At 39.6% G+C, this 21196-nt stretch overlaps 4 protein-coding genes across 4 annotated transcripts in view; 2 read left to right on the top strand and 2 right to left on the bottom strand.

The window, feature by feature from the left end:
* The window catches only part of LOC105389610 (cytoplasmic dynein 2 heavy chain 1), a 28271-nt gene extending 27059 nt beyond the window's left edge, over nucleotides 1–1212 (bottom strand). The window contains exons 1-2 of the mRNA XM_048625024.1: nucleotides 1058–1212; nucleotides 405–791 (exon numbers count right to left, since the gene is read on the bottom strand). The gene's annotated coding sequence lies outside the window, so the exon portion shown is untranslated. The remainder of the gene's footprint in view (nucleotides 1–404; nucleotides 792–1057) is intronic.
* Nucleotides 669–11787, bottom strand: LOC105389609 (cytoplasmic dynein 2 heavy chain 1). The gene is made up of 26 exons (XM_048625023.1): nucleotides 11682–11787; nucleotides 11462–11598; nucleotides 10890–11054; nucleotides 10258–10357; nucleotides 10018–10147; nucleotides 9753–9886; nucleotides 9235–9479; nucleotides 8896–8995; nucleotides 8555–8694; nucleotides 7993–8211; nucleotides 7549–7692; nucleotides 7069–7195; nucleotides 6741–6835; nucleotides 6251–6436; nucleotides 5836–5964; nucleotides 5521–5666; nucleotides 5046–5201; nucleotides 4331–4543; nucleotides 3781–4033; nucleotides 3200–3343; nucleotides 2601–2806; nucleotides 2379–2494; nucleotides 1961–2106; nucleotides 1515–1682; nucleotides 1058–1216; nucleotides 669–791 (listed from the first exon to the last, which is right to left on the bottom strand). Exons 1-26 carry the CDS (start codon nucleotides 11716–11718, stop codon nucleotides 669–671), a joined length of 3918 nt encoding a protein of 1305 aa, XP_048480980.1. The 5' UTR covers nucleotides 11719–11787.
* Nucleotides 11788–12864: 1077 nt separating this feature from the next.
* Nucleotides 12865–15954, top strand: LOC105389597 (succinate dehydrogenase assembly factor 2-B, mitochondrial). Its single transcript, XM_038111892.2, has 3 exons — nucleotides 12865–12983; nucleotides 13125–13258; nucleotides 15553–15954. The coding sequence occupies exons 1-3, from the start codon at nucleotides 12966–12968 to the stop codon at nucleotides 15821–15823; spliced, it is 423 nt and encodes a 140-aa protein (XP_037967820.2). The 5' UTR covers nucleotides 12865–12965; the 3' UTR covers nucleotides 15824–15954.
* Nucleotides 15955–16261: 307 nt separating this feature from the next.
* Nucleotides 16262–21196, top strand: part of LOC105397953 (branched-chain-amino-acid aminotransferase, cytosolic) — an 11010-nt gene continuing 6075 nt past the window's right edge. Inside the window, exons 1-2 of the mRNA XM_038111891.2 lie at nucleotides 16262–17087; nucleotides 17609–17761. Coding sequence (XP_037967819.1) covers nucleotides 17067–17087; nucleotides 17609–17761 — 174 coding nt within the window. The 5' untranslated portion in view covers nucleotides 16262–17066. The remainder of the gene's footprint in view (nucleotides 17088–17608; nucleotides 17762–21196) is intronic.

Genomic DNA, 21196 nt, shown 5'->3' with positions numbered 1-21196 from the left:
TTTTTTCTCGTCTCGAACCAAGCCGAATTTCTCGAATCTTCTCGAGCTCGAGAATTCTCGAGCAGAAACCCTAATTATATTATAACTACATACCTTATATGGACTCTACTATTAGCAGTTGACGTTCATTCAACTGCCCGTCTAGTATAGGTTTGATAGTTTATCGAAAACTATAAAAGATTACGTTTTCTCGCATACAAAGTGGCGCCTTTAACGGAAACTATCATTAAACTTTTTACAGGTAATTTATGCAGATGTCAAAAGAAAACCTAAACTTTTTTCGTTTTCAAAAATTGTAAAACCTGTACTATACGGACTGATGATTATGTTATTAATCTCCTCCTGATCACACCACTTAGTGTCGTCACTACCTACCTGTACTCTAGGGTAGTCATGGTAGTCACCTCCTCTGCGCATGATGCGTGGAGCGCACCAGCACGAGCGCGGCCCGCAGGCGCGACTCCCACGCGGCGCACACGTCGTCACCACGCAGTGACGTCACTACTCACTGCTGCTCTAGGGTAGTCATGGTAGTCACCTCCTCTGCGCATGATGCGTGGAGCGCACCAGCACGAGCGCGGCCCGCAGGCGCGACTCCCACGCGGCGCACGCGTCGTCACCACGCAGTGACGTCACTACCCACTGCTGCTCTAGGGTAGTCATGGTAGTCACCTCCTCTGCGCATGATGCGTGGAGCGCACCAGCACGAGCGCGGCCCGCAGGCGCGACTCCCACGCGGCGCACGCGTCGTCACCACGCAGTGACGTCACTACCCACTGCTGCTCTTCTATCTACAAAAGAAGGGCGGCTTTAAGACTATCTTGGCTAGGCTACGCTGCAGATGCATATACACAATTATTCTGTGAATAAACCTTAATAAATAAATAAATAAATTATTCCGTCCGTGGCAAGCGGCAAAGCACGGGCCGTTACTTCAAGATTTATTGCATTTTAAAACTTAGTAAATATGTTTTAAGCTGAAAAGTCCTTATGTCCCTATGTATGCCATTTAATTTAAATTAGCTCGATCAATACTACATTGTAGAACATTAATTACCTTGGCAAGAATCTCCTTGAAGTCCTTCACGATGGGCGTGGGTAGTTGCGCCTTGTCCTTATAGTAGGTAATACTGAGCCGTGCGCCCGCGAACCACAACTCTAGCTCGCTGAGGGCGCTGCGGATTGCGGACTCGCTTGACGCTGATTGGCTGATTTTCTACGGATGAATACGTTATTTTAGTTGGAAGTGTACCTACTTACACATAGTATTATAAAAACTCTATGTTAGTGTTAGAAATAAAATGAAATATTAGAATGACATTGCACCAGTTGTGTTAATTTCCCTATGAATGCATGAAAGGAATGACGTATCAATTGTGCCTTATAGCTATACGCCCGGCACACCATGGGCAGACACTGTCAACTGATTCAACTGACTAATCATCTCACCATGGTCATAAACCATAGATTAGCTCTAGTTTTTGTCAGAAATAATATAAGAAGAAGCATCCTACCTGCAAAGCCTTGATCTGCTTCTTGATGTTCAAGGCAACCGCCAGCAGATGCCTCACTAGTAAAGCGTCCGGCTTGCAATACTCCATGTCCAGTAGAGCGAAAACTTCACGCCAGTGTCTCTCGGTGAAGTCACTTCCGCGCAGGTATTTGAGGAGGGGCGTTAGGTCCTGCAAGGAATGGCTGTCATAAGGTTGGTGTATGTGTATGCTTCTCCGCTACTGCGGTGGACTGGTTGGTTAAGTCACCAAAAGGTGGTTGAAGTCAAAGCATTAATTTCGTACAAAAAAAGTTTGTGTTTATAACTGAAAAAAATGTGTTTTTTAATCATCTGTATGCACTGCATAATGCAGCTATAAAAAGCAAGCCCAACTGCCCTAAAAGCCTAAAATAAAAAAAAAAATGCTCATGAAGCTGATGATCAAATGATATCCGTGGTCACACTTACGGCATATTTATCAAGTTCCTTTTGCAAGAAGAGTGTAACAGTGGTGAACGGTTCCAATCTCGCCGTCCATTTTGATACCATTTCGTCGATCAAATGCAACTTCTTCTGGAACACTATCCATTCCTGCTCAGCTATGGCCTGGTAGTCTGCAAGAAAATGAAATTATCAATTGGTTGCAAAGATCAGGTACCGATAGACCGATCCCAAGTGTAGTCCAAGCGTAGAAAAACCTGTTCATTGTAGTTTAATACGATAATGGACAGGTTTTTCTCCTAGCACGGTCTTTGGTAGATTAAAAGTGATTATTTATCCGCCAATCTTCTCATGAAATATTATTTTTTTTGTTTTATCTAGATTTTTTTATTATTATTGGTTGGTTGCCGCATAATAAGCTATCTGGATATTTCTATAATCCTACCTTCATCATATTCCTTGAGCGTCATCCACAGTTGCGCGTCCGCCGCCATGACGGTTTCAGCTTGCTTCCACGTCTCCGATATATCTGACATCATGTCAAACTTCTCACATTCTTTTCTGTAACATACCACCATAGTAAGTGTCTCTATCCACACGAAATAAATTACACCCACAAAGTAAGCTTCAATATTCCAATAACAAGTCAGTAAAAATCAATACTCACATCAACTCATCCCGTTCAGCCACAAATTTCTCCCACTGCGCTTGAGCTTCAAACACCAGGTTGCACCTGTCTAACATCTCGCTGTATTCAACCCCGTGGGTCTCTTCGAACCGCTGCCTGGTCTGTTGCCAGCGAGACAGCCAGGCGTCTACTGAAGTATTCAGGTTCTCCCATTCGCCCGTCAGACTGGATTTTACTATCTCCGCCTGTTGTTGGAGATCAATATTATTGGTATTTTTTCGTACTGGATTGATACAGAAGCAAACCTTCTCTTACTCTTAGTTATCAGACCAGACTTCTCGGAGGTATACAGAGAATAATAAGAGAAAACTTAAAATCTGACAATGAAAAGGCAAATAAACTACTTTCACCACGATGACAAACTCTAGATGCTCTAGTGTCTCATGTTTGTTACCGATACGCTAAGGTCATGCTGGCACCCCACTTGGCTATTCGTATTTTCCAAAACTGCAATGTGTGGTCACTATATTCGTCCTACTTATTGCCGAATTTGTCTACAAGTTACATACTTATATGGCATATTTTGATAATGGATTATTGGCAAATACGAATAGCCAACTGGGACGGTAGCATAATACCTGATGCTCAAACATCTGCTGGTTGGCGACCATGAGCTCCCTGATCTTGTTCCACTCCCTGACAGTTCCATCGACGGATGCGTCGCCGCCCCACGTGCGCAGCATGTGGCCCTTCTTCTTCAGGGCTTCCACTGTCTTCTCCATCTGGGGATGAGGAGGTTAACGTTAGGAAGTGAACTGATGGCGATACTTGGGTGGTCTTGGGTCTTTTATGTAGAATTTTACTGGCTTAGTAGATAATGTAGAGGCCGCGTTCACACTGTATATCAGTGCAAGTAACAAATATAACTACTTTACCGGGTATGTTAAGTTAGTTTGTAGCCTTTTTGAATCAAGCATACATTTTACTGGCTTAGTAGCTAATGTAGAGGCCGCGTTCACACTGTATATCAGTGCAAGTAACAAATATAACTACTTTACCGGGTATGTTAAGCATGTTTATAGCATTTTTGAATGCATCTTATCATACATACGGTTTACATGCCGCTGAATAGCAAGGGAGCATGTTTGTTTTATATTTTCTAAACCCATAATATTTTTACTACTCCACTAGCTTAGTTAATTTATGTTGAAAAAATCACCTCAGGCATTTTCTCCCTCAACGCGCGTTGTTTCCCACTTATTTCTCCCAACTCCTTAGCGTTTTTGGGCAACAGTTTATTCTCCAAAGTGACCATGGCATTAGCGATGAAGGAATCCAAGATGGCGGCGTCATCGCGGCAGCTGATTTGCAGTGATGATATGAGGCACGCCCACAAGTTGCGTACTTGGGATTCAAACTCGCGGCGAAGCGTCGCTGTGCCTACTATTATCCAGTCGATTTTCTCGTCTTCACTGTAAAATAATGATTGTATTGAAATTTTATCACAGTTTTTTTACTTTCTACATAAAATACTTTTGGTGAGATCATGAGATTCCTATTGGCAGTAGCCACAAGCTATGACATCAGCATCTGTTATATTTACCAGTAATGAGGTTACATCCTATTAACACATTCTAATCAAAACCAACGTGATTTTAATTAGGTTAAAAGGAATACTAATCCACACATCTATCACATTTATTAATTTTAAATATAAAGCTTATAAGAGGCCATAAAATATTTATTTATTATAAATAAAATACACTTACAAAGTCATCTTAGCGACCGCCTGCCCGTACGCCTTGCAAGCTTTGAAGTTAACCTCCCAGTCTTCAGGCTGATGCAAGTGCTCCCTACAAAGAGCTTCCAAGTCGGGGACGCAAGCGAGGGCGGCGCGGCGGGTCCAGTCTACGCAGGCTCGCTCTAGGGCTGATAGGGTGGCCTCCAGTTGGGCTACCGACTTGTTGCCGAGCCAGGAGTGTCTGTGGAGGGTGAGGTTTTGATTAAGGAATTCATAAATTATATGTCTTAAATCGAGCGGGCTTCAGTGATCGTAACTGGTCACTGAGGTTAAGCAACAACTGGCATGGTCAGCCATTGGATGGGTGACCGATTGCAAGTGGTTCTTTTCTGGACGCTTCCGTGCTTCGTACGGCACGTTAAGCCGTGGGTTCCGGTTGCTGCTTCGGCAGCAGTCGTTAAGCCTAGTCAGAGGCCTTCGGGCGGCTTGAAAACATCCGACAGTCGGGTTACCCACTTACCCGACAACTCTCTCAGCACAAGCTTGCTTGTGTTGGGGTCCACCAACCCGTACTAGGCCAGCGTGGTGGACTAGGCCTAACTCCCTTCCTTCATTGGAAGGAGACCCGTGCCCCAGCAGTGGGGACGTAATGGGTCGTGATGATGATATGTCTTAAATTTGTATCTATAGAGGCAAGGCGCTATGAAGCGCCGCAGCTGCTGGTAGTGTTGCTATATACTCACTTGTCAACTATATCCACAAAGAGGCAGCCCTGTGCGTCCCGGAGCGTGTTCTGTAGCCCCGCGACCTGCGCCGGCAGCGCTATGAAGCGCCGCAGTTGTTGGTAGTGTTGGACGCGGATCTCCTCGATGGGCGGCTGGGGGCGCACCATGCGACCGCTGGAATTTATTAAACATCATTTGAAGAGTGATTGAGGGTTCTGTTAATCTAGGACCTAGGTAATCATAAATTTTACAGCAGAAGCGTCATTATGGAAAGGAAATTTTAACATAAGGATTCGATTCGATTGTGCTAACTCTTACGTTTGTTTGATTATGAGCAAACGATTGTTAAATTCTGGACCATCTATTTCATCCTCGAAAAACTATAATTGAAATTGTTCAATGGATTATGAAGATTTTTACGCCAGCTTCACGTGTTTAGATTAGAAGGTTTTATTCAATATTATTAATAGATTTATTTAAAAAAATATCTTACCGAAGAACCAAATCTACATTGACCACGGGAAAATGTTTGTGAAGAGAATGCAGAGTTTTGATGTATTGGCACTCCAGAGCTTTATACAGTTGCCAATCCCAGTGCGTACGCCATAGCTCGGTGTTTTTGTAGCCATTTGCCTCCACCTATAAATAATAATTAGGTAATATTACAAGGTAATTACTTAATTACAACTTAAAATATTACTTCCACATTAATATTCGCATGAGGGGCATCCAATAATTTGATGGGATATCTTTCCCTTGCAAAAATAGTGAACAGTTCAGGTAACCCAAATAAAACTGAAGAATTTACCTTCTCAATAATCTCCCTAATTGCTTTGATCTTCTTCTTCCATTCAGCCTGCTTGGCCAACAGTTCCGTATCCATCAAGACGGCAACGATGTTTCTTATGGCCACGTGTTGACTTGTCAAGTATGAGTTCTGAAAACACAAAAGTTTTTTTTTTACTTTAACAACATTATCAGCCTTGTGTCAGGCTGGCCAGCAGGATCCCAAAAGGAGTGTTATATGGTGGACGCAATCCTTGGTCGCATATATTTGACGAGTCAACGACGCGTCGAATACCTACACGTTTTCATAGGCGATCATGGATTGCTTAGTTGAAACGCAGCTCCGAAATGAATGGACAGATAGACATATTGGATGAACTATTTAACTGGACTTCTACAATCTAAAATTATCTTACTCCAATTCAAGTCCAACAAACCTGAGTCTCCAACTTGAGAACAGCTTTCTTCAGCCTCTCGGCGTACGCTGCGACCTGTCCGTCACTGTCCCAGTAGACCGCTTTCTGATCTTGTACCAGCGCGGACAGATCCAACGCGGCTTGTAGCATCATGGGGCGCGTCGACGGGATCATGCGCTCGCCCATCGTGTTGTGGAATGACGCCACCTATCACAGAAACTTTTTAAGTGAGTACTTATACATACCACATACATACCTACTAATTATCATGACTGTAATCCACGCATGACATGCAAGACATTAGATTTTTTCGCATTGTTACAAAATCGTAATAGGCCACCGTATTGGAATGATGCAAATGTTATAAATGATGCAAAAATCGTTTGCTTTTGCTTTAATGTGGGGCTGGAATATATACTGAATCACACTACAGGTCGTTCCTCAGACAATGGTTTTAACATTAGTGGCGCCACCTAAGCTGAAACTTTAAAATAGTACAAAAGTGAATTACCTGCTGTAGCTGCCGAGCGTGTTGCACTAATCTAGAGAGGTTGTCGAGAGCTTCAGTGACTGGTGGCGGCGGCGGCAGCCCCAGCGCTGCCATACCTGAAGATCAAACATGCGTGAAAGGTTATTTACCACTGTAGAACAAGTTAAACCGTCATCAACTTAGACGCACATTAATATAGGTCTAAAGTGTGGCCATTAGTGAGTTCTGATTAAAAACGGAAACTATGAAAGTTTGCGTATCCTCGCAATAGTGAGGCGCCTATAGCACATACTATCATGCAACTTTTACTAAACATAAGTCATACATTTAAATAATAACATAGACTTACCCCTGGCCTCGATAGTAGCGGAGACAGTGCGGGGGTTGAACTGCACCACCATCATGTTGTTGCTGGCGGAAAACTCCACTACTGGTTTGTCCAAAGAAAGTTGTAGCGCGCCGCTCTTTACTTGTGCCTGGAGGTTTATCAAAGGAAAGTGAAAAAGAGCTTACATCACTAGGACTAAACTGGCAAGAGGAACAACGTGCGACAGATCCACCCGAATGGGGTAGATACTGATTTATTTATTTATTTATTTATTCAAAAAGGAACACCAGCAGCTTAAACAACTTATACTGATAAACAGATTGTGAAAAACTCAATGTTATTATAATCATAAACAGGAAAGGAAGAGTGTTTTTTGTCGTGCTTAGATACATATGATATGACATGATGGAGATGCATAAGCATGCAAGTTTGTTAGTTTCATGACTTTTAGTATAGATTTATCATGTTCAGAATGATGGGTCATCTCTTTGATAACTTCACCTGTAAGTCCCTTGACCAATCTTCATGGAGCTGAGTGTACATATTCTTGAGTTCCTTTTGTACTTGAGTGGCTAGTTTCATCAGCTCACCGCTGCCTTCGAATTCATTGAGATACTTCTCAGCACAGGTGTAAATGTCTGTTACCTGTGAACACATAAACAGTAAAATCAGGGTCACATTGTTTATTTTAATACACAGAGTAATTAAATAGGTCATATATTCCGTAGAGGAATCGGTACATAGATTTTAGGTCACCGGTTTTCCGTGCGCTATTCCGCTCGGTCGCTTGGTCTATTGCGGGAATAATGCGCTCCCTGTGGCCATCATTTTGTTTTTCATGAGATTCATGACACGATGTATACAGTTCGATTCACGAAACTTGACCGATCATTTTCTTTGACAGTAGGTACATAATTAAACTGTCGCAATATTTGGTCAAGTTACCTTAGACTCCATCTGCATAGCCCACTGCACTTGCTGCACAGTACTAGACATCTCCGGCGGCTGGTACATCTTCACATCAGTGGCGTCCTCCATCTGACTGCGGATACTCTTCAGCATCGAGCCCAGGGACAAGACGAACACTTCCAGCTCACTGTTGAGGGCAGCCTTGACGAGCGGACGGCCTATTAGCGTTTTGTAACGCATGAACTCGTATAGCATCTGTGGATGGAGATATGTTTTATGTTTACTTATTTACTTAATTGGGCCTGCAGCCTCTGAAGAGAATATAAGGTAAACTTGCGCCTTGCAAAATTATTGTTTCAAAACGTGTAAAGCAACTTTAGCACCACAAGGATCATTTGGCGCATGTATGACATTAGAATGAGGACGCCGGTGTTGTGCAACATGGGGTAATTAGCTCTCATTTTTCTTCTTCTAGTGCCTCTCCACTACTTCGCCAAGCGCAGTAAGTGTTCTACCCTGGTCACCCCCGTATAATTTTTGCCCCGATCTAAGTAATCCTTGCAAGGATCTTGAGGGACTGTATTCTTCAAAGTGGTACCTGTTTAGTAGAAGTGTTGTGCAGTCTCGGTTTGATCTTGTCGGCTATCTTAGCCTCAGCGGGGCGCATGTTGCCCGTGAACCGCGCCACCGCCGCCTGCCACGCGGGGTTGGGGCCCACACAGCTCCACACGTTTATGTCTGGAAACAGATCCAGAAGTTTTGGTTTTATTTAAACATATTAAACATGTGAGAAAATCGTAGTTTATGTCGATAATCACACTTTTATCAGATTGCTTTAGAGTAGGTCACTAATAGTGTGACCGTACTGATTCTCAAATAATAAGAATACTCTTCTGTGCATTTTCTCATTTTGATTATCATAAAAAAATAGTAACTTACTTTGAAAAGGTTCGAACATAGTGTTAGTGCGTAGTTCGTCTCTTTCATTTAGACTCAAAAGTTTATTTAGCTGATTATGCGTAGATCTGATGTCATGGATCTGAAAAGTAAATTTAATATTTTTATTTTCAATAAATATTATTATGATAAATTTTACATTGCATCGCGCTTGCACCCATGGGCCCCATGGCAGTTCGATGGGGAAGATGATTGGCTTAGTTGATCCAATCAACACGATCATGCCTATCGCACAATTTTGTGTGCCCAATTCGCCGACCTTATAGGAAAGACATCTTCCAAAGCATAAAAAGATCGTCAACAAGGTAAAATTCATATTACCTCTCTCATTCTGGTCTCAAAATTCAAACAGAATAATGGCACATAAGTCTTTCCATTCCAAGCATGCAAGGCGTAATTCGGCCAGTAGGTCCCAGTCAGAGACTGACAAGCGTTAGTCCACGTCTGGATGACTTTCAGACTGTCTGAGAGCTTCACTAGAATATCACTGTCTTGGGTATCACCGTGGACCTTCCAGATGTCCACAGTTGAAATATTTTGCTGGACTATCGAACATATCATATGACCTGGAAGATAGATCATTATTAGCTAAGAAACACTGATAAGTACATTTAGTATAGCATGTTGATGAGTATTCAATTATAATTTTATAAAGTATTAAATTAGGTGGCTTCAGTTCTACAGAGATAGATACTCAGCTACAATAAGGTTTATTTTTGAAATGACTGTATATTGCCTTTCGATAAATAATTAGTAGGTAAATAGGTGTAGGTAGGTCTGTTATACCAATCTAAATTAAGCTATCTTGAATAATCTGAGGATGTTAAAAAAATTATTACCAATGATATCAAACACATGTTTCATTCTCTCCTTAGAGTAGGGAGCCAGATTCGAGCGCCACACATCGTCCAGTAGACCTCCAATATTTTCAGCAGCTTCCCTAATTTCAGTCAAGTTATTTGATTGCATAGACCTAAAATCAAATCATTGTTAATTAGGTATATGTGTGGGAAATTATGTAAGTACGGTTTTACTTTGTCTTCTGCTATAAGAATGCTCTTGTGTGTATGTTTTATGTAGTAATCATGCAAATAATTGTAAAACCTTATTTCTTCATTTATATCCTCAAAGAGCTCTGCAAACGATGAAGCTGCCTCCCTTTCTTTCTTTGCTGCATCTTTTTTCTCTGCTAGCTCCTTCCAATAGTCTATTTCATCTGTTATTGTTACTACCACTAAAAATAAACTTGTTCATTAATTGACACCCATGAATAGTATTAAAGGTGTAAGCATTTTTTTATTTACTTTGTTTTTTATGCTTGGCTGGCACAGCTTTACAACTTACCATTTATATTTTTGGAATCTTGCTTATGCGTAAGAATTCTTAAGTTAGACTCCAGGTCTTTCAAATTTTGTTGAAGCTTGCTTGAGAGTAAATTATTGTCCTGTAAGCAATATTAATTTCATTTATTATCATCAATATCAACCAACAGTTATTTACTTCTACACATATTGCTACACCAAACCTTTTTGGTGGTTTTGTGCCTGTACCTTGACTAAGGTCATTCTTGTCTAAGACTCCATATGCCATGTAAATAGGGCTAACTTACAAATTAACATCATTTAAAACATTTTCTCCTGATCTCTAGATGATGAAATGATTACTTATATGTACATAGTAACTAATTGACGACCGAATGGCGTAGTGGTTAGTGACCCTGACTACTGAGCCGAAGGTCCCGGGTTCGATTCCCGGCTGGGGCAGATATTTGTTTAAAGGCAAATATTTGTACTCGGGTCTTGGGTGTTGATATTTATATTTAGTATCTATCTATCTATGTATTTGTGTAGATATATCAGCTGTCCGACACCCATAACACAGGTTCTGCCTAGCTTGGGGTCGGATGGCCGTGTGTGAGATGTCCCCACATATTTATTTATTATTTATTTATTTATAATTATAAAGGGCTTTCATACCACAATAAGTAAAGGTGAGTAGACTTGACGTAAAACATGATACAGTGACTGGGCCGGAGCATCAGATAAAGTAATTATATTGACACATTGCAGGGCAGCATCTGATGTCAAGTCTTGAGCAGCTGATTTGAAGAAAATAAGTGACTTTTTGTCTGTTTTTATTATCTGCAAAAAAATACTATGCATGAAAATGTGGCTGACCAGTTTTGAGAAACCAGTTCATATTAGTAGTAACTAGTATATCTTCTTGTAAAGAATTGGGAAAGAGGAGGGTGGTCTGCAAAGTACACCTAAATTGAAATTCAATTTCTGCATAGCAGACTGTTGGTTAACAATAGCTGGCATGTTCAAATTCAATATTATGCTCTTGCAGATAATGTAGGTGGTAAATGAGCAAGTACTTAAAGTCATATGAGTCCAGAGAAAGTTACATCTTTATTTAAATCAATGTAAAAAAGTGATAATCAGTTCAACATTTAGAACTGGTACTGGAAACTTGGATAGAAGATAATCATAAAGATATGCTAACAATTTGACGAGCTTACTACTTTTATCTCGGCATAGTTACTTACCTTGGTAAGAAGAATAGGGTTATTTTCGCTATTCATAAAACTTTGCAGAAGTAGCTGTTGCGGACTGTATATGAACTCCGAGAGGGAGTTTTCAGATTCATCATCCAGTAATAGATTTTGTACTGCATAATAGCTTTCTGTAACAAATACAAAGCGGCGAATACAGATATATTTCAAGAAATTACTGTTGTAATATTTATCTTACTAAATATTACGGTACCTAGCGAATTTATGAGAAAGTTTTTGATCTTAGACATTTCAATAATTTACTATTTCTGCATTATTTATAGAATACACAGTAAAATCTTTTGGGAAAACTATTTCAACAATTTCTGTTTTGTTTTCGTTGCAGCGGTCGTTGTCATGGAAACCATCGCCATATTGCACAGAATAAATTATTGTCACAGATTATGTGCGATGCCGCCGATTCTGATGTCGCAGATTATTAAGTAGATATTTAATGTAAGTGTTGTAAACCGTGTTTTTATATGGACAAATTGTCTGAAATAAATAAATTATTATTTTTATTATTATTATAGGCACGATGAAGCGTCCGTAGTCGAGCGGGTCTCAGTGATCGTAACTGATCGCTGAGGTTAAGCAACAACTGACACGGTCAGCCATTGGATGGGTGACCAATTTCAAGTGGTGCTTTTCTGGACGCTTCCGTGCTTCGGACGGCACGTTAAGCCGTGGGTCCCGGTTGCTGCTTCGGTAGCAGTCGTTAAGCCTAGTCAGAGGCCTTCGGGCGGCTTGAAAACATCTGACAGTCGGGTTGCCCACTTACCCGACAACTCTCTCAGCACAAGCTTTCTTGTGTTGGGGTCCACCAACCCGCACTTGGCCAGCGTGGTGGACTAGGCCTAAACCCTTCCTTCATTGGAAGGAGACCCGTGCCCCAGCAGTGGGGACGTAATGTGTCGTGATGAGGCATAGGCACAGCTTAAAAATATTTATTCTAAAGCTGGGTACACACCGGGCCAACGAAGGCCAACGAACGGGTTTCGTTGGCCTTCGTTGCTGCAATCTGCCCTGTATTATGTATGATAAATATCCATCGTTGGGATAACCGTTGGCGTTCGTTGGCCCGGTGTGTACGCAGCTTAAGAAGTTCTTCAACGGCAGCTGGAAGAATAACAAAAATATATGAGGTGTAATCGGCTATGAAACGCGAAGTGAGAAAAATATGCTATACCTACTACTGCATGTGCGGTGATCGTTGAACTCTGCCAGTGGGAACGTACCGTGGCGCCACATTTTAACAGTAACTGATTAACTATAAGCTGGAAATTAGGTATTCCCATTATATTTTTTTTGGAAATATTTATTTCTACGCTCAGAATAGTAACGGCCTCAGTGCCTGCGCAACAGGGATCGTAGTTGACAGTTGGTTGTCACGTTACGTCACTGTCTCATTGACAAATGACATTTGACATTTTCAAAAATAAAAACATTGCGTAATTTTTGAAAATTTCCTTGTTTTGTTAAACGTAATAATTCCAAAATGATGCGAATTCGTCCTGTAAGTAATGTATTATTGCATGTAGATTAATTATCTGTTATAATAAATTTCCTCCAAAATCTGAAAGCATTCTTGCGGAAATAATTTACAAATACTAATGTACTTAACAAATTGTCTAATTCATTTACTATGCTCTTCTAGCTCGCCAACCTGCTGATGAGGGCTCCCAGAGCGGCTGCAATGAGCGACTCTGTCAAGTCCATGGACACCACTTACATGGAAATTCCAGTTTATCCAGTAGAAAAACCACAGCCTCTGGAAACGCGTAAAGCTAGGTATATCTACTTTTACCATTATGTAAATCATGTATACACGTGGATATAAGTTGCCTGTCTATCACAATTGAATTTATGGTTTGTGGGTCAACTTGGGGGCTGGTTATATTGTTTCAAATTAAGTGATGTTTGATATTTGTGTCAACTTGCACTAAATATTTACAAATTAATGTGTTGCACTACTGTTGCACCCCATCCGTAGGTACACATGATGCTGGCTGCATTCCCTCCCTATACGGCCATTTCACCATTATGTCAATTACTTTTAAAGCTTTTGCTTATTGTGATCCAAAAGTACATGCAACAGTAATTTATTTTAGAATAGGGCCTAAAAAGCAGAAAAATAATAAGTATATAATTTTGTTTGAACACTGCAGAGCTATAACTTGTTCAGTTTATAAAATGATATAGAAAAACAGTGAATGCGAACAGGATTAGAAAGTACCATACTAGATTGAGAACATTGGAAATTCATTCTTCAAACCCTTCTTCTATACTATTTTTTTAAGGTCTCAGGTTTGATTCCCGGCTTGGGCAGATATTTGTTGAAAGACAGATATTTGTACACCGGTCTTGATATTTATATTTAGTATGTATCTATCTATGTATTTGTGTAAATATCAGCGAGCCAACACCCATAACACATGTTCTGCCTAGCTTGGGGTTGGATGGCTGTGTGTGAGAATAGATGTCCCCACATATTTATTATTTATTTTATCTATTATTTTTCATAATCATGGAAATACTGTCTTGAATGAAAACACACCTCTTTTCTGCTTCTAAAGAATAAACTTAAAGCATAGTTAACATAAACAAATATTTGAAAGTAGATCTGCACATACTCTTGTTATCTCATATGACAAATTTTATTTAAATTGTTACATACTTACATAGTTTGTCTTGGTATTTCCAAAATTTGTATAGGTAGGTACTTGTAGAAAGGTAGTAAATATTTAAAATTATGCCTTTTGGTGTTCTACACATACAGTGCTCCAAAATTGATAATGCGCATAGAAATCTTTGACAGATTGGTTGTATTCGATTATGTGACACATGATATTGACTCCTATTTCTTTCGAACAAGGTGCAAAATGCAAGTGTTTTTTTTAAGGCTATTACGATTTAATGATTCGGGTGTGAAGATCTGCATGTGCATTATTAATTTTGGACAAGTGTACTTATGTATATTCTGGAATGTCATCTTGTGTGAGTTATACTAAATTTTACCAGTAAACATCATTTGTTATACTCTTACTCACATAAGTAAAAAAAACTATACAGAAAAAAAACAAATTACTTACTAGAAGTATTGAACTCTTTTTAAAATAATAAAACAGGCAGTGCGTTATTGTGAGTTATCAATGAGATAAAACTATTTTAATTTACCTATTTACCATGTTCTAAATGAAATGCAATTAATACCCTAATCAATGTACATACTCGTATTTACATTTTCTATGGCCTTATAGATGAAAGATATTATTGTTTATACATGAATGAATCAAGTCGGTTTTTACGTTAGCACCATGTTATTGTTGAAAATTTACTTAGGTATGGTAGCTACAATTTGTTAGGTATGTTATTCATAACATTAGATCTATTATGTCGTAAGAAATACGCACGAGCCTTGGGTATTATTAAAAGTCTCCCATTATCTCTAAAGACTCGTTTACACAGTGCGCACTGCTGCCTGTTTAATAGACAGCTACTCGGTTTGGCTACTCGTACGTCGTACGCCAGTAGCTAGACTCGTCTTTGGTGTCTACAGGACACCTAGCTACTGCCCAGTCCGAGTCGAGTCGATAAAAATGGCGATACATTTTATGGCTGGCAGTGGCGAGCTACTCCCAATAAAACGCGACGAAACCATGCGAGCAGCTGTCAGCAGCATGCAGTATAGGCGGACTAGCGTTTAGCCCAGATAATCCAAGTTCCCGCGACAACCAAAATCAACAACTACTAAACCGATTATAAAAGTATTTCAAGCTGTTGTGATATAATACAAAACAAGACATATATTAGACACAAACGGCATTTCCTGAAAGTGTATACGGTGATTATGTTCATATCAAATTTTCTTGCTGTATTAGAAAGACTACAGGGTAATCTATATAGGTACAACAAAGGGACTATTTATTATTTTGAATATTGAATTCAAAATTCCTGAAGCAGTGGACACAATTGCTGCCGGGCCAGCCATCCATTTTATTGCCATTCGCGTTTACGTGGAATACACAGCGGCCCTACCTTCCCAAACTAAAGTACCTACACACGTCACATCTTCTTCCTTCCAGGCTGCACTACCAGTCGCGCAAGCGCGGCATGCTGGAGAACGACCTTCTCCTCAGCACCTTCGCCAAGAAGTACCTGGACTCGTTCACCGAGCAGCAGACCATGATGTACGACCGCCTCATCAACTCGCCCAGCAACGACTGGGACATCTTCTACTGGATCGTCGAGAAGAAACCCACGCCCGAGGAGTTCGACAACGAGATCATGACCATGCTGAAGAAACACGCCAAGAATGAAGATAAGATACTCCTGAGCCAGCCCGATCTGTATTAGTGAAGTGATGATTTAGTGCTTGTATTTGCCTCTTGTACTTACGCTTATTTATTGATGTCATTTATAAATTGCAATTTTGTTAAACAGCTTCTAAGTTTAGGATACTTTTTAAATATATCTAGTGTAAATTATGCCTGGTTTTTTCATACGCGTAGGTAAAGAACTAGACACTAATATGTTATTATTATAAATATACACTCACGAGCTGAATGAAAAAGCTCCACTTACAAAATGTCGACACCAAGTGACCCCAAGTGAGTAATTTTATAAAACATTGAATTTCGAATTTGATCAAAATAATTACGTTTTTAGTTAGTAAGTTATATTCTGATGCGTTGTTAAAATGTACTTCAATATTGCAGACGGCGTCATTAAGCTAGTTTTTTCCGCTTAGGAGTAATTTAGTGCTTTCGTCACTGGAACTTTTAATTGTAGTTTGTATTGTGTTAACAAGGTAAACTTATTTAACTTTATGCTAATTATTGACGTATGTTAGCCAGCATCTAAGAAGTGAAATTTTCTCCGCACATAAAGTACCGTGACTTCAAATTAAATGAAAGTTTTGTAACTAATTATTTTTCAAACTTAATGTATTGTCATTATGATAATTATTCATCGCAAAGGACGTACCTAACTAGAAAGAACAAGAGATTAGTTCTTTCTCTGTAAATTTTTTAGAAAGACTGTGACGTGAAAAATAATTTTGCCTCAAACTTAAAGCATATTGTTATCATGCGGAATAATTCAATGCAAATTAGTGCGATGCGCGTAAATATACGACGATTCGCCCTCAGAATTAACATAGCACTTTGAATGTGTGTTGGTCGGGCGAGCACTCGGCCAGTCGACTCCCGCGGGACCGCACTCCCGACACTCACTCATATCCTCGACTATCCTCACTAATGCGTAATACTTACTTATTTTGATAAAATTTCGTTGCGTTTAAAGTGATGTTTATAATTTCTGGTGATAACAAATAAGTACGTCATAGGGTCAACTCACAATCTTATCATTCGCTATTTAAATGTTTGTGCTTAAGATTCTGTGAACTCAGTCAGCCCAGAGCTCGTGGTGGAACAAACGATACGAATGCTATGTCATATTACTTCTTCAGTTCAGTGAAAACGATCGACTTTCAACTGCGCATTTAGAATAAATTAGTGAAAGTGGACAGACCTTGATTTATTAAATAAATTAATATAGTGTTGTGAATTTACTAAACCTGTGAAGTCAAGAACTCAACATGCCTCTGCGGCGCAGTACGGTGAGAAATCTCTTTATGTACCTAACACTTGGTAAATGGACAGTGACACCGAAATTGAACCTACTTAAAACTTTACAGCAGACATTAAGCGCTAGAAATGGTTACTGGATTGATTTGCAATTCAATTTTAGAACGTACAACTTACCTACCTACCCTTGTTACACCTACCGAGTAGAGTGGCGAGACAGTATTCTCGGCCAATCCTCGACCAATGAGCGGCTAGCTGCTCGGCTGTACGTGTAATCAGGGTATAAGCGTGACTACAGAATGGCTAGCACGGGGCGCAATTAAGACGTGACAAAAGTCCCCCATCGCGCCTGCTCATGAGGCTGCGCGATGTGAGTGAGGGCGATGCAAAACTTTTGTCTCGTCTTAATTGCGCCCCGTGCTAGCCCTTCAGATAGGTGTAACTCTCAGGATGATATTGTAACTCAGGGTGATTCTGTAACTCGGGGTGATTTTGTAACTCAGGGTAATTCTGTAACTCAGGGTAATTCTGTAACTCAGGGTGATTTTCGCAGGCGTTGGTGAAGTGGTTGTTCGAGAACCAGCACAAGTTCCAGATCGGGCGCGCGTGCAGTTCGTCGCTGCGCTACAAGGAGCAGGAGGAGGCCGAGCCCGCCGCCGCGCCCGCCAAGCCGCGCCCCGACCTCACGCCAGACCTCTCCTTCAGGGTACGTTCATGATCCTTGTAGTTAGTAGCTACGAAATACAAGGTTCGGACTGGGTTGCACGGCTTATCGATAACTACGAATCAAATTACCTACCGTATTTATCGCGAATGACGATATAGTGACGTTTATAGGCGTCGATAACTGTGTTGTGCAGCCGGGACTGGAGGGTTACGCAAAAGGTTCAAAAAAGAACGCACGAGAGCTGTCATGCAATCGTAATCGGTGCGATTAATGCAAGGAGAAAGAGTAGCGGTTACCTGAAACTTCGTTTTTCGTAAGCTAGAACCATATAGGTAAGTAACTTATGTTTCAGGGTTCTCTACCACAAAAACAGAACACTATAGTGTTGCCCATCTATAAAATTCTTAAAATTCAATAAGTATGTAGGTACTTACTTAGTTGAATCTGAACGGCATAAGGTTTGTGTGGCTTTCATTAAAGTGGGCCAGAATGAATTGTTGTAGGTGCATCTAGGAGGAACCTAGGTATAATTACCTAAAAACGTACACATAAGATATTCACGATATCAAAACGTAATTATTATGTTTACCATATTGTAGACCATAAAAAATATTTTTATTTTTATCAAACTAGACCTATTTGCGTGTTTTGAAACTATACAATGCCAGAACGCACCCATAGTGTACTAGCACTGTATAGTTTCAAGTAAAAAAAATAAATATTTTACTTGAAAATATACACGATTTGTGCGTACTAATCGCGTATACTTTGAAGTTGGGATTTACTGAATCGTACTTGAAAATGTACATTGCTATTACGCATATTGCTTGATTGGCGTACTTGTCGCATATAATTTATACCTACATGCTGATTCTAATTTACTTAACTATTTCGGTAAATGTAAATGACTACAATTGACTTGTTCTGCCTGTCATACCTATAAAATGATAATACATGAAGATGAACAAGCTCTAATTTGATTGACAAATTGATATTTATAGCAATCATACTTGCAAGTAAGCATACCTACTAATATCTTATTATTTAAATGAATTAAGAGTAATACCTACTACACTCCTGGCCCTGTAGCACAGGACGCTATTAAGACGTGACAAGAGTTCTCTGTCGCGCTCGCTCTTGAGGCTGCGCGATGTGAGTGAGCGGGATGCAAAACTCTTGTCACGTCTTAAATGCTCCCCGTACTAGCCCTTCTAAACGGATAAGACTAGCTTAATGACGCCGTCGGCAATATTAAAGTGCATTTAACAGCGCATCAAAATATTATTAAAACCAACTAAAATAGTAAATTTTTATCAAATTTTAAATTTAATGGTTTAAAAAAATTAGGGTCATTTGGTGTTGACTTTTTGCTACTTGGACTTATTCATTGCTCGTGAGTGTAGTAGGTATTACCCTATAGACCTATTATAGACATATTTTTTATCAAGTTTTGAATTCACCGTAATTGTCTTTTATTAATTGTTCTACACCCTCTCATGAGATAATTTTTACTATTAACAACAGTTCTACAGTTTAATATCAATTTACTTTTTAACTTACGGTGTAAACAAAAAACACGTTACGAAATTAATGCCTAGTGCGGAATGATGATGCAATGTTTAGAAAGCAATAGACTTATTACTATTTCGCATGAAAGAAAGAGAGAGCAACAATTAAAAAGGGCTACCTGGTAACTAATCACGTATAGTTTCAAGTGCTCGCATTGCCGCTTGGCGCTTGAAAATATACACGATTAGTACGCAGTGGTAACTGCTGCAGTATATTTTCAAGCCATAATTTTGGCCCAACTTACTTGAAAATATACGCGATTAGTGCGTAATGGCCTTGTATACTTTCAAGTAAATTATGGCACCATTTTAATTTGAAAATATACGCGAGCAGTCCCAACCTCTGCGTTCTGGCCTTGTATAGTTTCAAAACACGCGACCTATTTAACCTTTTTACATATCCGATAATTAAATTGAGTAGGTACCGATGTAGGTATCTTAAATATATAATGAGGTCAATGGCGTGGTGACTAAAGCTCACCTTCCTCCGGTTGGAATATCCATTCAATGCTCTAATACTTTGTTAGTTACCCAAGATTTGTTGGTAGGATATGCTACCAAAATTACGCACCTACATCCTAGTGGTTTAGTTTCCTAAACAATAAAATAAATAAGCGCGGGCGCAGCTCCAGCAGCTTCAGACAGGTGAAAGGGTCCTGAAAAATAAATAAACAGTCAGTGGTTTACTTCCCTAAATAGTGATGTAAACATTAATGAAGTAGCGTCAGTAAACAAATAGTTACGATCATTATATGGTTCATATACTGTAACTCAGTCCGACTTTGCGTCATACAGAGTCTCCGAATATTTTAATTCATGTTTTTAGGCGCCTCACGAGCTTTGGGTTCTACGAATTAGCAAGTCATAGAATACATTAAAAGGCCTCCTGAACCGCCAATAACAATGTTTAAATCAGTAGTCTATTGCCAAAATTCTTGCAAATACTTAAATTTAAATGTAAATACTGAAATTGAATTTATTAAAACTTATTAGTAAGTGGTAAACCCAACAAGTTATCAAAAATGATAGGTATCACACATATAATATTTGTGCTCTATTTCCCTTTTTGTTTACGAGGTGATGTAGGTCACTCCACTGATGCTATCAGCACCCGGAAACTGTCTGCTAATACCTAACTATAGGTACCTAGCGATGGTACGTAACCTCCTTAGCTAACAAACAGGGGTTAAATCTAGACAGGGTTATCTTAGAACTCCTTGCTTTTAGGCTATGGAATGAATACTTCGTACTTAGGGCTAATTAAAACACATTACTGATTTTCAGTGACGCATTTTTTTCGGTCAGCATTTAAATTGGGTCACTGTCTGACTCGATGGAAGTTTCTTTACAAAAGTGTGACCTTTTAAGATCCAGTTTGGTGAACTGTTATCATGTTTGTGTCGGGTTGTGGAGGCGTATGCTTGTTAACTTGAGAATTGTCCTTCTTATCAACAGAGCTGCATGATGTATGCACGCTCTGACGAACATGCTTCACACCACGTGACCCGTGCAATATTATAATATAACGCACGCGTATGCAAACGCTGTGTCTATTACAATACCTATTTATGAATGCATAAATCCTTCTACACTTTTAACTAATTATGCCGAAAGGTCAAAAGGGAATTGACCGAGGTACGATACGCTAATTACACTGCGTTTAGTAGAAGTTTTGATAATTTACGCAAACTCTAAAGCTTATGTACTACTAGTCTAGTTTAATTCTCTCCATTTTTTATTGTTGTAACTATGTATATTGTATACAATAAAGTGTTTAAATAAAATATGTTTTCATGCCATCATTCATTACATTCATACATGCATAACTGCATCTGTCTTCTGTATTTTAGTTTACGATAGTTACCACTAGGGGCGCTGTATTTAAAATATAAAACAGTTGATTTTC

This window comes from Plutella xylostella, chromosome 13, assembly GCF_932276165.1.
Source record: "Plutella xylostella chromosome 13, ilPluXylo3.1, whole genome shotgun sequence".
NCBI classification, from domain to species: domain Eukaryota; kingdom Metazoa; phylum Arthropoda; class Insecta; order Lepidoptera; family Plutellidae; genus Plutella; species Plutella xylostella.
This window is presented reverse-complemented; position numbering and strand designations above follow the sequence as displayed.